The sequence below is a fragment of the Varroa destructor genome, unplaced genomic scaffold (genome assembly GCF_002443255.2).
Source record: "Varroa destructor unplaced genomic scaffold, Vdes_3.0 BEIS01000004.1, whole genome shotgun sequence".
NCBI classification, from domain to species: Eukaryota; Metazoa; Arthropoda; class Arachnida; order Mesostigmata; family Varroidae; genus Varroa; species Varroa destructor.
In genome coordinates this window covers 25,260,846-25,278,890 of record NW_019211457.1, presented here as the reverse complement: position 1 = coordinate 25,278,890, position 18,045 = coordinate 25,260,846, and the positions used below count along the sequence as shown (strand labels likewise).

Here is an 18,045-nt window from a genome sequence, read left to right as displayed (position 1 = left end):
AGAAACATCTCTTTCAACCAACAGATCGATGCTGAGAAAGCTGAATTTCGAAAAATTTTCACCTATGCACCCCACTGAAGCCAGCTGCGCACAGTAATTGTAATAGCATTGTTACAAGCTTGTTATGCGGAGGAATTATCACAGCAGTTTTTGTCCTGATCAACAGCAACGTAAACAAACTAGATCGTTTTATGGTAATCTGCATTTTCCATCATTCTTCCCACAGTATGAATCGACGGACAACCCTCGAGATAATTATCACTCTAGTCGTCATGTCACCTCACAACAATTCTGCTGCTCTTATTATTATCACCATTACAATCGCCTGTATGTTTACCATATCGACTGTGAGAGTCAAGCCTCCGGAGCATTGAGACTTATTTACTAGACTTAAGCTCTGCTTTCTCAATGCTGCTGGATACGTCTCAGCAGTTCACACCGTTGACTAAGCACGCATCACATCAGGTAGGAATACTTTTCTCACACCCACGGTTCTCTCCTATCTGAGCTTACGTACGTCCTACTTCATCTACATGGTTCTTTCAAGAATGGGAAAGGAAACAAGATTTGAGCGGACAAAGTAGCCGGCCTGGAGAACAGACGATTGGAAATGAAACTCCTATCGGGGCACGGATATACCGCAACACAGCTTTATGATCTGCAAGTGGAATGTTCCTTTGGAACTGACAGCCCTTCCCGATGAAGGGACAAAAAAGCTCGTTCGGGATACGGGTTGGGGTAATGTCCCCATAGCGTCCGTTGCATTAGGGCAGCACCTATTCTATTCTATTCTATAATACTGAGTGATCCTGAAACAGTGTTGTAACGTGAAACAGTATTGCCACATATGTTTTCGACTAATGCCATCAGCCAGGCAACGAAATTATAGGAGAAATATAATGAAATTCATATGTGTTACTCGCTTAATGATGCTAGTCTACTATATCAGATCTAAGTACGGCGTTTATATACTCTATATATAAAGTCGATCAATTACTGTACATTACTAGACCTATATATATACCCGATAGGAAAATCTTTCAGGCAAAGCAAAAATTACCAAGGCTCAAACTTCTTTTTGTTCATATAAATCAAGTGGGTATATATAAATATATAAACGACACGCATGATCGCCGCGAGTTTCCCTTGGTTTCTCCTGTGCAGAAAAAGACATCAAATGTGCCTCATAGAGAGGCTAAAAACAATTGCAAGAAGCACTGAAGATGATGTAGTTCCCCGAACAGCCATAACCATAAGTCAGAGCGTATTTGCCGAGCTGTCAAATCTGTGGCTGGCCAGGTTAAAATCGCTGAGGGTGGCTGACAAGTAACTGGCCCGTAGCGGTCGAACAGTTGTGGGATGGATGTCCGGCTCTTCCGGGAGGAAATAGAGCTTCGGATTTTTCTCTTCTTCTTTCTAGCTGCTACTTATCGCTTCGTTAACTCGAAAAATCAGCAGGTACCAACCAGTACAGCTGTTAACATGAATAGATATAATATTATATATATAATATTATTACATCGATATCAGCGTAGATTGCGTGACAGGTTGACCTGGTCACGTGTGACGTCAACTTTGTCACATGCAAGAAAGAGTTCTATTTTTTTTCGATAACCCTTACAGGCCTATTACACTCTGTCTGGGGCGAAGGGTACAGCAGAATCTATATGGACAATAAAGTGAATGCATAAATTATTGTTGACCAGCCGACGCTAAACGGAAGCATACTTTACATAGAGAAATGAATCGAACTTGGTAACATCGTACAAGGCTAACGACCTTGCCTGTGACGGGTCCCACTATAGACCGTTTGCGTCTGGCAACATCAATAAGTTCGCCACTCTTCTAATGCAGAAACGACGAACACTCCAAGCTGATCTTTGTCTCTCCTACATAACCTTGAGCAAATGAGAAGTGTTTAACTACCTTAACTCAAGATTTTTTCCTTTTTCCTCTCTCTATGACCATTATTGCTTGTCAGCGCAAAATAGTGTTTACTCCATCTCAAACGTATACAGAGAACTCTCTAGAACCTTTTTTGTAATAATTGTGCTTCTTACAGTAGTACTAAAATTATACTAGATTGTCGTAAACGGTTAGCTAGCTGTTCCATTTTGAATCACCCCTCGACCGACTCGAAATGGTCCCGACGCCACCGAATCGCCAGACGTCTGCTTCCGTTAATGGAAGGTGACATAGGCAAACTTCTTTGGCCCGTCAAACTGAATTATCACACCACGGTCTCACTGCACCACTGATGCACCGACCCCGTAACATGCTAAGAGAGCGTTACACAAATGAAAACTGGTAACCCGTTAGTCGGCAGTCGCTCTTATACAGGTCGCAGATTGATGGCAATTCAGACTATAACAGTGAGAGAATCAGTTAGGACACATGTAGCTTAAATGACAGGTAACTCTTAATAATTATAACATTTTCATATGAATTTTTTGATACTTGGAGCATAACTCGTTGCAAATTTGCTCGGTTTTTTCTACGTGTTAATATACTATACATAATAAACGGAAATTGTATTGGCGGGCTCTCTGTTCGCTTATTTCTTCTGTTTATTTAACAGGTTTACTCACCGCCACTGAAGGGTATAGAGCACATAGACACCATTGCAACAGATGCGTAGGATGCCGTTGCAGCTGAAGCGAGACTGAAGTTCCACGAACGAGATACCAGTTCAGAGTACATACAAGCCGATATAAGATCCCAATAGTTGCAATAACAGTACGTCGCCTAAACAAAAGGCGCAGCAAAGCCTTTTCTCCTGGTAGTAGACTAACGACAACTTAAGTAGAAAGACTTAAAAAGATCAGGTCCCTTTTGTTCGATCGAGAATCAGCTGGCGGCTGCTTATCGCAACTACGTTAACGCATTTATCCACGGTACTACAAAACGGGAACTGAACGATTTCGTGGAGCTAACTTTCTCAACGAATGAAATGCTATTCAAAGCTTAAGTTTCAATGCAAAATTTACAGACTAGAGGTCAAAGTAACCGCATCAAAAAACCACCTGCACAGCCACCCCTGTTTTAATGCGAATGTCTCGTGGCTGTGTCTCCCCGCACTATATATATATATGCTAGGACCGCCCTTGCCATCAGTCCCTTTCCAGGTCCGCTCTCTTGTGCAGACGTTCCATCCTTTGATGCTGCTAGAAAAAGGCGGAGTCGTAGCCAGACCGAACACAGGCAGGATGGCTACAGCGGGTCGATTACCAAGAGTTCCGAGTAGAGACAGATGGAAGTGACCATCTAATTGGCTATTTTTTTTTTTCTGTTAATAACAACAACAACAACAACACGGCAATTTACAACGACTTACACCTCGATACGACGCAAGGAACGCTGTAGGTGTCTAGTCGCGTTTCAGCAATGGATACACCCAACGGCAAACGACCCAGGTACCAAGCAGCTAAAATATCAGCCCTAATAATTTTGTTGTAGGCGATTCCGTTAGCTTGTTAAAATTGTAAGCGCGCACAAGTGTTTACATTGGCATATGAACGTAAAGTATTTCTCGCGATCGAAATTTCGGTTGAACGAATCGTCTACGATGAGAATTGTCGCTACCATCGCTGTTTCCTGTAGTTGACAGGCGATTCGGTACGTTCTAGCGTCAATAAATCAGGCCAATAGCTCAGCACTTAGCCTGCTTAATATTACGCATTGCCTTAGACGCGGATAGGCGGCTGCCGGTGAGAACAAACTGAAAACAGCGGAAAAACCGCAAGAAAGTCAAAAATGATCAACTGATACAATAGACTGTCTGGAAAATCGTTCTGTCATAAAGATTAATGTTTGACAGTAGAAATCAGAAATATCGGATCGATTGTTAACGACGATCTCTGAGGCGTCAGGTACCATACAGACTGGAAGGCAATGGACGATGTAATTGATGGGTATGATCTAATTAATGTATGAACGGAACGGAACGAAACAAAAGAGTCGAACAAATCGAAAAGACCGATAACTGATGCTCTGCCGACGAGCAGTGCTACCGATCACTAGTAAATATCATCACACAACCAAAGATAGCACTTGTTTAGCTAAATAATTATAATTTATATATTTAATCGATGTTTTTCTTCTTTGTCTTAGTTGATTCTTTCAGCCACCTCGTTAATCCCTTTCTATCCTGCTAGGAAGTGTATGATTTTGCAGATCGATAAGGGAGACGGTAGGGACGCTCCATTTTTTCCATGCTGCTTCTAACAGTGAATAATAAATGACAACAGTCGAGCAAATACGTACGGCGACTATTAGGATACTTCCAACTAATAAAACAAAGTACCAACCTGCAACGAATCTGATTTCCGTACGGGTAATCGATCGGCAGATGCAAAGATACCTGTTGGCGCCCGGCGTACTGGTTAATATGGTAAAGTTCCGGAAAAGCGTCTTAATCTCTCGCGGCGAGCTGAAAGCAGCTAGATTTGCATGCAAGCCAGACACCGAGGGGTTGAGTAGGGGAATGACCTATGGGGTTACCACACCGTAATAATAAGACGACTGGATAGACAGTTTTTACTGTGGACGGCTCCAGAACAAGTAGCGGTGACTGCTAAAAAAAGCTAAGAAGCCAGATTGGTTTATTTTTGGGAATGCATACGCTTTTTATGAAAAGCGTAACGGCGAAACGCAAAACGTGCTAAGTCAATGTCAATATTACTACAGTGATGACAAGATCGTCAACAAGCAAAGGTCCACAAAGCAGGCTCGGCCTGCCTTTTTTAAGAGAAATGTTGCGGTCGAAATTTTACGTCCATGGCTGAGGAGCAAGTGTTATTATACTGCGACAACACAAAGTGAATGGCCTAGCTCCTCTCAGCGACATTAGGTGACGCAAAGCGTTAGGCCAGCGCTACGTGTACTTTTTGAGTGCCCAGGGCAAATGAAAGAGAAGAGTCGGCTAGTCACAGAATTACGGCGATGATTACTGGCACAAAATGATAACCGAGTATGGAAGGCACAATCAGTAAGTTGGAAACTCGCTAAGTTGATTAGCTCAAATCTATGTTACTCGTTAAAAACAGTTAGTTTCAGGGAACCGTATTAATATATCTCAAACTGAGGAAAACCCAAAATGACGAGTTGATAATTATTATCAACATGGACTCACCACTTCTGCGCTTGTGACGAAATAGCTAACTAGGCAAGAATACGACCCTCATCCACAGTGTATTAATTAAGGAAAATAGTTGTCTACAGGCTGGAAATATTGAATAGTAACTGAAAAATGCCCGTAATGATCAGGGGACATCATTAAGCCCTTTATATTTTTCATGATCCCGCTCATTCTTTAACTTATTTCCTCTAATATCTCCGCAGTACCACGTAAAAAAATCTACTTTTAAGCAGCAAATGTCCCTTAGCTGAGCCCATTTAACCATTTAAGAATAAATAACTCCTGCGGATTTCTCCTTCACTTTGTCTTTCTTTTTTCTCCAAGGACAAACTACAGAAGAGGACTTTTGTTCCGAAGTTCCTTGTATCCGGCCGAGTGAGGTTCAGGCGAAACGAACGTTTAACAATCGGCTACTGTGATTGATGTTTGCCTAGGCTGATGGGCTATCTACTTGCTGGTCGAGCAACAAAAGCCGCCGCCGCCGCCGCCTCCTCGAGCTAACTTTGTCCGGATCTCAGTTCCACGAAACAGACAATGAACAACCTGGCGCCGGGTCTGGTGGCTCAGTAACAAGATCACAAGGCAGCTACGCTGAAATCGTCTGCTTAGACTATAGGCCCGGCTGGCCTTATATTGCATTGCAACGTCCCACTAAAACCTGATTGAACAAGGTGCTGCTATGTGCGTGGCATGACAACATATCGATGAACGAGATGGGACGAGCCAACCATACTATTTCTTTTTAACGAAAAAGTGACGCCAGCTGTCCGCTTTTTATTGTTCTTGCTACTGTGTCTTTTGTTGTGCCTCCTAGCAACAACAAGCTCGTATCGCGTGCAACACATCCTGCGATTGCTGAATATCTTTTGCAACAGCCACCTTTCCAGCACTCCCTTCTGATACTTGACGTTGGCATCGAATTGCAACTACGGTTCCTCGCTTGTCAAATGATACGATGCCGTTGACAAAAATATGGCATGATAACAGCAATACAATCTAATCATACAAAACGATTACCGTTATCATCCACTCAGCGATTTTAAACTTCAAACCAAGGTAGCAATACGCGTTACAGAGATAGCATACATACCGTGGTACTTCATAAGCGATAACGCACTTCTACCCCGACAGCAAGCTGTTACTTTATGACACTCTTACTTTATGGGCAAGAGGGAAATATGGTGGATAAAAATACCGTCAGTGATAAGATGAAGCGATATTGCCTTGCCAGCGAACGTGTCGAGCTGGCTAGACGGCAATTGTTATTACGCTTTGTTGTCGTGATCCAAAGTCCAAGACCACGGATGACCGCATTGTTATGCAATCGACGCTTGCTATGCCCAGCTATGCTCCAGGTACGATAACGAACAAAGCTTAAGTATCGATACGATCCGGTCTACTCTACCGTTTCTTAGCGCAAATAACCTACGTAGTAATTTTATGTACGGAGCTTGTAACTGTTTGTTCAAGTAAAATCTCCCTCGTGCGCTTCAGCGGGGGGTCTCGGTTTGGGTATCCCCGGAGGGCTTCTGGGTCGATTCGCAACCACGTAATGGATGCAGAATGCTGATTACAAACTACCGAAACGAAACAGCCATAACCATGTTTAACATAAAACGGTGGAGAAGTAGACGCAGATAAAGGTGCAGCCACGAAAATGGGTCTAATAGTATATAAGTAAATGTTATTAGCCGTTTGACCCTGTAGCATTCTACTGTCCATATCCAATTGAACGTCGGTTACTCCCCATCAACGATATGTATTGTTACATTGAGGTTCAAATTGAGACAAGGACAGAACGCATCGCTTTCAAACGGACCACCGTTGTTGCGACACGGTCACGAGGGCCTGACTCGACATGGCTCGATAGTCCTACAGCGTAACTTTTATTTTCGCTCGTTTGAGCGCCCCCGCCGTGGTCAACAAGTGGCAAGGCAAACGACCCAATTTCATTGGCATATGGTGTGCCTTTCGATGATATTATAAATGAAATGCCACAACGAGTCCTTAAGTTCACGGAAACGATGCTCGATAACTTTCCACCGATTCTTTCCTCACGTAAAACGTTTTTTTTGATCAGCTAATTTTCGTTTTGTTTAGTTCAGTGTGAGAAGATACTAACCAGCACACAAACTAACGTAATTGCGTACCAGCTATCTAACCTGTTATTTGCTACACTGTGTTAAAGGTTATAGCATCAACGGTTCTACAGTGTGTTGTATGGCAAGCCGCTTCGTACTGATAAACAATAGTTCGTAGTCGTGGACCTATAAGTTTAGCCTAGTCGTCTCACAGATTTCCAGATAGCTTTGAATGATGGCTGTGATGGAGTGTCACTGAAGCATGCACTGCACATTGTTATACGTTTATGATGAGCAGAATTACAGGCGTTGGACCGCCTCTGTGCGAAGTTTTTCATTGCCAGCTTTAGGACTGGTCAATCGACGCGTTACATGCAAAGATTACCTAGATCTGTCTCCTATATTTTGAAAATTTTCATCAGACCACTTTTAAGTATAACTGAATCATTAACATAATTCTAACTTATACATCACAAAAATATCAATTGTGGATCACTCGTTTCTCCTATCGGAAAGTTCGAATCAAATTTGAGAAGTCCGCAAAAAGGACACGACTGTAATCAAACCATCTCGTTTGAAAGTCATATATCAATTACATTTTTATCAGCTGTCCTTGGCACCCCTTTTAAATGCGAGCGACTCGCTGAATGACCACTAGTGACGAAGATTTCCCAGCAGTACGCTTTGTCGGCCCTGCGAGCAGTTGAACTATTACATAGAAAAATAACTTATGGAATCGCACCTAAAATCATCTTTAGATATTTTATCAGTTCAGCTCGACCTAATTTTGAACATCTTTTTTTATAGATTTATTTAGCTTTTTTGTCGCTTCATTTACTGTCTGCGATGGTTTGGTGCAAAGGGCTTTTCTGTTTCATCATGCAGATTCTATTTATCGCTGACTATCACATCTGGTTTCTTATCTCAAAAGGGTAAACTTAGATTTCACCCTTCTGTTCGACTCATAGCGTATTTATTTATTTATATGTAGTCTTACATATCCGCAGTGTATCTACACTGCGCTGAAAGGATCAGAGACGCTCCGGTCAGCACCCAGTAAGGCTTAACGGTGGGCAGTAACTGAGCTCGGTGTGACGTCGAAACAGATACTAAGACAAGGTTCCATGGCTGCGGCAAGTCCAGTAGTAAAATTCAGAAAACGGTACGATAGTAAAGTGAAAGATCTTAACAGCGATGATCTTATTAAAATATGTAGATAACTGATGATAACAGAACAATCAGATGCTTCCTGACGCTAAAAGCAAATGTTATCCCTCTATGCGTCGTTGTCGCATTTAAACCTTTTCCTGCAGCTGGCCACAAAGCTCAGTTGGTCAGCTGTAGACAGTGCTTCCGGCAGAAGCTGCCGTCAGCAGGTCTACGTAAATAGCTAAGTAACTGGGGATCCCATGTGCCTTTATTCTTAGTTCCGCCGAAACTTGCAGATCATAGGCAATACATGTATTCTCCACTAATGGTTATATTCCAGTTACTGATCAATGTGTACACGGTTTCGTACATAGAACGACAGTTTATTATGGACTATTGACGACCACTTGCCACGGCTATGTAGAACGCAAAACTAACTAGAGGTAAATTCCCGCTAGCAAAACTGTGCTTATAATTGCCTAAATAAATCACGTCTTTACAATTCGAACCAAAGAGTATCTGTATATATTTTGTTCTCATGTAAAATATACCTAATTAACGGAGTGAATATTTTCTAAAGGTCGGAACTGCAAGAGACTCATGAGCTACCATGCATCATTTGAAAGCATTTTTAGCGGAAACGAAATATTGTAATAGCGGCCAATTGTTATATTGCGGTTCTATTATTCTGAACCTCAATAGCATCCTGCATTCGACCTGTCTCTATAGGGGCCAAGACGTCAATGCCTATGTATAACGGCGAGTTATTATATGACTCGCCGATCCGACAAGTGCGCCGCAGAATGACCTGATCGTTCCCGAGCAGAACATCGCCGACCGAAGGTTAAATGTATGTACATACATAATAGTTCGCATTATTAGCACGTATAAAAAATTATCTATTCGTCATCTCTAGAGGCGACCTACTTCCGTACAACTTTCTATTGATAACACAATGGTCACTGATAATTTGATTCTGGTAAACGCAACTCGTTGGGCAATTCCAAAATGAGCAGTACAAAAATGGTCCGACAGTAAACCCAGTTTATTAGCAGTAAGTAAAACACATTGAGAACGGTATCTTGCGGGCTTAGAGCTAATGGAAGAACTTCGAGGAACTTAGAGCTAATGTTATTGGTAGAAAATTTTCATAAAATATCTGCCAAGTCAACTCGTAGTTGAACTAGCCTATACATATATACACCATAGTTTTCTTATAGTGAATACACACCATCGAGAAAAAGTTAGACAGCATCTGTGCCATTTGAATATGTAGTAGATCTTTTCAACAGGAGAAAATTATTCTGATGAATGTTCTAAAATAGAATAAATTGGTCTCTCAGATACAGGTCTACAATTATGCCAATTGAAGCAGGTATGAAATAGCTCTTTAAAAGTCGTATATACGTTTCCGTATGTGATACTTTATGACCTATCGTTTGTGACACACTATGACAGCAGAGGCAGTCGAACCACAATAGCACCAACAAGCCTTCTCGTATCTTCCCCATAGTGTCAATACGGTTTGTTGCCATGAATAAGATCCCAGATTTGGATAGAAAGGAGCGATATCGATCCAAGCCAGCGTGCGACATTATGTCTAACTTCAGCATATTCTCAGAGACCAACTTCAAGCATATTCTCGCCTAGTTCAGAACTCTTGCAATACGGTTCCCCGTGTATGTGTTAAGACGCCTACAAGCGTTAACTGTGTATAAGTCTTTCCGCTGACGACAGACTACGATCACATGTTAGCGCCACAGCGAGCCTCATTAAACTGCTCATACTGGATTTCTTCAACGTGCGCGGCAAATTTTTCTATATCAGTCTTGAGTTTCTCTGTAGCAAACACACGACAAACACAAAGGAGTTAAGGTTAGAAATATTTTTTGAATGTAACTAAACTCGTAGACCCGCGACAGCAGCCAGATAAGAGAACTTAAGTACTCACAGAGGTACGGAGGCGATAATACGAAGCAAGAAAGAACTGGCAAAGTTTTCAGCTGAATCAACTTATGTTATTGTTATTGCGTTGCCTTTTCGACAGCATCAAGCGGCATTTAGCAGCTTTGTGTATTGAAATTACTAACCCGAAATCCAATATGGGCTTTGGGTAAGAGTGGTTTAATTTAGACAGCTACATGGCCAAGCATTTCAAAGCGGATAACTGGTACTGATGTAAGAGACTGTAAATGGATGGTAAAGACAGATGCGGAACGCATTTTGGTTAACCATAATTAGGCACTTCAGCAATGAGGGGCTGCTCTAAGGCGCTCTGAAGCAATGCTTAACGGTAATGCCGGGCGTAAGACTTGAGACGCATGAATGAAACAACATTACGTCTTCGTAGTTCCAATGCGCTTTACCGAAATAACTATCGTCTACAGACTAGGTTCTGTCCGAGCTGGCGAACTAGTCTTCAGGTTTTGATTCGGTCGTGTAAAATTAAAAATCAGCTAAAACACAATTAAGTCTGGCTGGTAATTTTCCTCGTGACGGATTTTAATTTATCACTTAGGGTTTAATTGCTCACTACTTAGCCTCTACCTACTATAAGCCAACAGGTCGGATCCCTGTTGAAGCTGTATATATCGATTTTCTGACGAAAAGGCACCCTTCAGCTATTATTTTTTCAGACTTGAGCACTGCCATCAGAAGCCAACCATTGTCAATGGTTCGTCGCGCTATTCAACTCCCTCCCCTCCCTACCAAAAGGCCGTAAATGGGAAAGACAAAGGTCAATAGTGCTAAAAACCTAGAACATTTAATTTAGTGCTTCTTTTCTATCTTCTCAACGGAGTCTTTTCGCGTCTTGTGTGTTTTGTCACATCGAAGGACGCACCCATTAATGCAATAAAGCAGAACTAAAACCACCAGCGATGCTCTCCCAGTGACTGTCTCCAGTCAATCGTCATTACAATCAATATTATGACAATCATGGCTTTTCCTTTTCTCGAAGAAGCGCATTTACCTGACAGCGAAGTTTCAATGTTTCCATTTGGTGACCGCTAGTGAGCTAAGCCAATGGGCGGTCGTAATTATAGCGCTGGAACGCGTCTCAGGGCAATCATCGCAAACGACATAATACAAACTAACGTAATCCGTAATAAGGGAATACAATACAAAATAATTTTATTCAAACCCATAAACAGCGTGGAAGTCTACCAATGGGTCAGGGTTGGTAACATGTTCGCAAGCAGGTAGACACATGAATACACTCGAACGTTCAACGTTTCATCAGTCGTCATCTGATCTTGTCGATACGTAACCAGACAGATCTGCAATGGAAGCATCGTAATGGTAAACGAGCCAGCTTTGCGCGACGAGGGCTGGCCACCAGTAAAAGCAGCCTAGTTTCTCATTATGACGCTACGACCAAATGTCGCACACAGCTGCTTTCTACAACGTAGGCATATGGGTTAAGCAAACGCTAGTTTTACCACACGAATCCCATTAACGAAACGCAACGTAACGATGCGCTACTGCGTGGATAGACAGGCTAGAAGCAGCGACCATTACGATTTCCGTTATTACAATCGTTACTGTCTCTGTTTATTATGAACGTGTATCTACATGCAAATGCAATAGTCTATAGGCTATCTAGCCGACAACATGCTATAGACTATCGCTCTGTAAAAGTAGCAGAGACCTACCGCAGCTCCGAATTGTCCTACTGCAGCGCAAACATTTGCCTTTTGCTGCAAATCGACGGAGTCCTTAAACAGGACATGAACAACCTAATAGTATCGTAAAGACAAACATTGCGGTCGCTGCAGTGCTGCCGATCAGACAGACAAGTCGCCTATGATAGTAGATCCGATTCAGCTTTGCGTCTTTGCATCGTGCCACCGTCATCATTCGACGCTGCCACCTGCGCCGTGCTTGTCATTGAGTTTACCTTGACAGTGGCCAATAAACCGCGTAGCGCTACAGAAGTAGTCAAGAAAGCTAATAGCAAATGAGCGGGCTGCCTTAATTAACATACGCTATCTACTGCATAATAATAGTACATAGATGAAGAGAAGAAGACAGATGCCTGCTACTGTCGACGAAGATGGTTTGATTAAGGCATCGTCTGTTCTTCTAGACGGTTTGGGCGACGTCGTGAACTACAGGCGCAGGGCGCAGCAAATAACTCGATCTAGCTGTTTCTAAAAAATGAATTTAGCGACGGCTGTGCGATTGCCTATTTGGGTGCCTTCGCCCACATCACTCTAGGCATTTTTAGTAACATTAGTATTTGTTAACCGAGCGTTATTAAAGGAGACGCCACAGATAATGGGTCATAAATACACGTCATTTTGACAACGCCATACCAGCCTAATCCTATCTGGAGAAGTTCTGCACAGTGTCCTTTTAAACACCGAAACAATACTTTTACGTTTGTCATAATAAAACTTAAGAGCAAAAGATCACTAGTTTTCTTACGGCCATTCTAGTCTTATAACTTGTGCTTGCAAAAAACTATATTAGGCAAAAACACTTGGCAAATCAGTCATCCAAAAGTAAAAAAAAGACTTGAGAGCAAAAATACTCCCCTATATTCCTCTTTTTACACCAAACTAAAATACTGCCATGAAACTACCGCTATGTTATTGTGAACTTTAAGAAGAGTTAAAATCTCTTACTTCGAGAATATAATGAAATAGCCTACTAAGAGGTTTTTGCATATATTACATTATTTTTTTATGTGTTTGTCCTTTCTGCATAGATGCGTAACGCTCAAAATGTCATACACTTGACCCATTTTCCACTAGAAAATGACTTCAGCAAGATGACGTTTCAAAGCGAACTCACAGCAGAGCAATCAAGAACAAGATGGCCGACACTATCAGGATTCTGTTTAGCATGGCTTGACAAGACAAAGCTGGAACAGAAATACTTAAATCTACGCTTAGTTTTTGTTCGCCAATCTACAGGCGTGATTTAAGCATTCTGAGCTATCGGTGCCACTGTAAACGACAGCATCTATCTTGCTAACTGTCTCAGAGTCTTAGCTGAAAAGAGGTTCGACTATTTCTGTACCGGATCCGATCCTGATGAGTTCGGTTCCTGTTCCGTTCAGAACACTGCGGCTTTGCAACGAAAGTGAGAGGGTTGCTAGAATAAGGATAATTCATGAATCAGATAAATAAAAAACAATTTATTCTGCAACCCTCTGAACTTCAAGAGCATCAACTCAGCCAATAGCTGGTGCGTTTCGAACCAATGGTGAGATTCGTCCTGCGCGCCGTAAAGCACAGGGTACTACACAAAGAGTAGCTAATAAATTTATAATAATGAGGCTAAGACACGTAATTATCTATTGAAATCATCTTCAAAAAAAAATAGTAATCGTATCATGAAAATCGCTTCGGTGAAACTGTGAATTAGACAAGGGGTTTTGGAGAGTGCTGTTGTCCGTGCCTGGTATGATGAATACTATATCCCTCAACCAATTAAGCTCTTTTCAACTAATAACAGAAATGATCTAAAGGATTTCGAAGCCCCACGAATAACCTGATCGATTCTGATTCATGAATGGACCTTTATGTTGTCTGTATTGATACCTGCCGGACTTTATAGACAGGATTTGCGTAAAGGAAATACATCCCAAGAAGGATCCCCTGGAGGCATGCCGACGAGGCCTTTCTCCGTCTGGAGAATAGTCGTTTACGTTAACGCGGAATATCCTATTTTATAGGAAGATTTGTCCGCCCCACACTGTTCGGTCTCACTACGGAGCGACAGATTTCAACACGGATGGAAAATCGGATATATGGTATCAACACACTTATAGAACGTCTTCTCTTGCCGAACATTTAGGAGTTGTAGTGTTGCAGAAAGCTCTGATCTGTCGCCAAATTGTTTGTCTGTATGCATGCATAAATTGCTTGGCAAACAATCGACCTAGGCAAGAATGATTCTCTGGCATGATCTCTCGAGGCTCTTAAGGCTCTTTTGGAAATACTTTGCTTGCCGTACATCGCTCTCGCGGTCGCGGGCAGTAGCAGCAGATACATGGAGCATTCTATTAGCAGTTAAGTTTCTTTGATGAGCAAGTGCCCAAGATATCTGTTGTTTAACATTGTTGTAACACTGTTGTATAAATAGATATAGTGTAGAATTTTTTTATACATCTCGGTTACAATTTGTGGAAATATGTCACCGTGGCAATAGGGTTTGTAAAAACCCACAATGGGCCGTAGACCCCGTTCAATATACCGGAGTTCACTTTAAAAGCCCGAAGCTAAAGAACAAATAGGTAAAAGCAATTTGGTACGGCAATAGCGAGGAGTCTTGTTAGGTACAGCTAAGAACGAAGTACATTTTTTTGACAAGGCTTGCCTTTTAGAAGCTTGGCTCCGGGCAGACCAGACATGGCAACAAAGCGGTTAGGGTATGCGTAAAGATTTCCCCACCCTAACAGCTAGTCACCGTCGACCAGATCTTTTATATTATTACAGCGCACTATTTTTATAGGCAGTGACACACCATAAAAACGCGAATTCTACGTATTTTACCGATCGTTTTTTTTTCCGTTTTTTTTCGCTCTCAAAGTTAAATACAACAGAGGCCACAAATAGAGCAAGATTTGTTCAAGTGCGCAGTATGACTATGGCAATGGCAAATGGCTAGAGATCATCGTTTCTATCAGAAAAATTAATTTCTCCCTTGGCCGTCGTAAAGTAGCAATCAAAAATAGCATTCACGTAATACAAAATACACACATATGTATAATACAAAATTAGCAAGCTCTGTTGAAATAGTACCTACTGCTTGTTGAAAACACTTATGAAATAACACTCGGCCTGCCTTTGATCAGAAACCTGATTAAATAGAAGAAAATGAACACAGTTCAGCCGCTAGTTAAGTTATGAGATTAACTAAATATTGCTCTACCGACAAAGCACCCGGGTCAGTTTTTGAGGACTTTCCCTTAGAAATTCTGTCGTCAATCTACGATTTTCTTATTGGCGCGCTACACGCATTTGGTGCAAACGAAAGTCAAAGGCTTCTTTCTTTATTTGCTGTACTATGCTATCGGACAGTCTATTTTACTTTCCGATCGATAGGTCCATTGATATTATTGAACACCGTCACGAACTACAGTCTCTTATCCGCCAAAGTACAAGCAATCAGATTAATTTTTGCCAAGACCTCTCGATCAAGCATGATAACACAGTTGGCCATCCGCTGATAAAACAATCTGTTAGCGCTACAAAGTCAATAATATGATAGGATAGGCAAATAACAAAGACCAGGAGTAGCATACAGCTCTGGCAACATCTTCTTATATATAGATGTGTGTGCGTATGTGTGTTTATAGCTTTATAACCATGTTACAACGTCTCGTTTTCACTGTGACGTTATACGTAACTGGGGTGTAGCATAGGCTCTGTAGGCGTGACCTGGCGCGCAGATGGACCACGCGAACTGGATCCCATGACACTACGTACAAGACTTCATGGTTGAACGCCGCTAACATCCGCAAACGGGCCTAGCAGACCTCTTGATGTTGCACTGTTTCTAATGAGCTGTTGGCGGGTGATGGGTGAAGCTATAATGGTTTACGCTGAATTTTGCTTTACTAAGAAAACAAAAACAAAGAAACTTGGATATTATTTACAGGATGTAGTAGTCCATCGTGCTTTGACGCTGTTACTTCTACTGTGGCATTTCCTTCCATCTACGTTTTTCTCGTTTTAGGCAAATGTTTTGCTCTTGCAGATTCACATCGAACCTTAGATTTTTGCTGACCTCACTGAAATCGCGCATACCGGGCTGCAGATGGGATAAATTTCGACTGTATTTTAATAACAGTTACGCGACGATGCTCAAGTATGGAACAGGCCAAACGGAGAAAAACTGTTCGTAGCGCATGAGCTTTTTCAAAGTCGACATACACGATCAGTAAATCCACGGTCACTGGTTGTCAGCGTCGTTATTTACTGAAACGTATTGCTAGGGAACAGGCCAACAAAAAGTTCATTGGCGATGTTTGGCCGCCATCGACTAGTAGAGAAGGTCATCACCTAAGCAACACGAAGGTCAAGGCGCGCTGACACAAACCGCACTTAATTGTGCGATTCAAGCAAAAGCTTCTTCGTTGAACACGTAACCTCTTGAGACTATCGAGTTCTACCTTCGCTGCCTTTTTCATTCACTGGACAACAACCAATAATACAATTTCGAATCGTTCGCTATAAAAGGCGCGATAGTTTGCCAATAGGCAACCTGCCTAAATGCCCTTTGAGCTTACGACACAGTTTGGTGTATATAACACAATTGGGAGAGTGACCGCTGGCAGGGGACATTTGTTTATTAGACACAGAAGGTAAATTGGCAAAATGGGTTCCAAGTGAAGAGAGTTCAGCGCGTGTAAATCGTTCCGCGCGTACACTTATTGAAATATATTCTATCTGATGACAAAATTTATTGATTGGCATAGTAACGACTACTCCCATACTATAAAGCTTGCTTGTGGCTTATGAAATTTTTTTTCGGTTACAAACCGTAATCAATGGCCTTTATAGTTTAAAACATTCCACGCGTTTTAAGTTTTTTGCTAGTAGTCACAGTCGCCTCGCACAGGACGTCTATTTACTTGAGGTAATTGGATGTTTGTAATAAATTACTTGACACGAACAAACGCATGGACAAGAGCTGTGTGCCTACTGTTTCTGCTCTGATATCAGACAAGAACCAAATCGCGTGAGCGTTCGGGACCGGCCGTACTATGATCTGAAGTAGTTGGATGCGTGGGACGTCCTCATTTGCTGTCAATATATATATATATATATATATATACACTAACAAGAAGACCCCGAATAGTGCGTCCTACAAACGTAGCCTAACCAATCGAAAATGTAAGAGAAAAATTGTAACGAAGCTAGAATGGCGCGGGTATTTTGATGTTTAGGCCTTATCATATCTCCGAAAACAAACACGTGCTTCTGTGAAGTGAAGTTGGAGACGCGCTAAAAGGCGGAAATGAAAAAAACGGCATTTGCACATCGAGTATTTTTTAAGTAACTGACAGACCGCGACATATGAGTTGCTGCTGTGATTGTATATCTGCACCATATTTTTGCAAATCTTTACTATGTATATGCGGTGATCACCTCTGCAGGGAGAAGAGGTCACGAAAAGATCAGAATCTTCTTCTATTAACAGACTACTTGGTCGCAACATCTCAGTCAAACAGGTAAATACTTAAATAAAAACAGATAAAATATAATTCAGTAACTAGCTGTAGTAATAGCGGTCGTCGTAAGCAGAGGTTTTTGGCTCAGCATCGGACTTCCCTTGCACTTCATTCTCTTCATTTCATTATTATCTTTACCGGAATTCTTGCCTTTGTACCACCAGCAGTGTCCCTATTTTCTGACCTTGTTCAGCATGTGATAGAAAAGTCCTACAGAAGACTAGCGACATCTATGTGTCTACGCGACGCCCTGCCCATCCCACTGACTACCTGTACCTTCATGTTGACGAATAGTGTCACGTGCCTTCGGTGTTTGCTAGTTCATCACTCTCGCAAGAAACGCAAAAGGTAAACGGGCTGTACGTTAAATAGGCAAGGATAATGAGTAAAACATCTACAGGTCACACTCACGCCGCTCCCGATGCGTCAACATCGATGTGGTCAGAGAAACTGAAAACGCTTTGTTTTTACTATATATATATATATATATA

The 18,045-nt window shown here is 41.8% G+C and overlaps 1 protein-coding gene across 5 annotated transcripts in view; it reads right to left on the bottom strand.

Annotated features, from left to right (window-relative positions):
• The window catches only part of Pino (protein pinocchio), a 117,085-nt gene that overhangs the window by 20,339 nt on the left and 78,701 nt on the right, over positions 1 to 18,045 (bottom strand). The window contains exon 1 of one of the 5 annotated variants that reach the window (XM_022804807.2): positions 2,589 to 3,069. The exons of the other annotated variants lie outside the window; for them this stretch is intronic. Coding sequence (XP_022660542.1) covers positions 2,589 to 2,700 — 112 coding nt within the window. The 5' untranslated portion in view covers positions 2,701 to 3,069. Of the gene's footprint in view, positions 1 to 2,588; positions 3,070 to 18,045 lie in introns of those variants that run through there. 5 annotated transcript variants of the gene reach the window in all.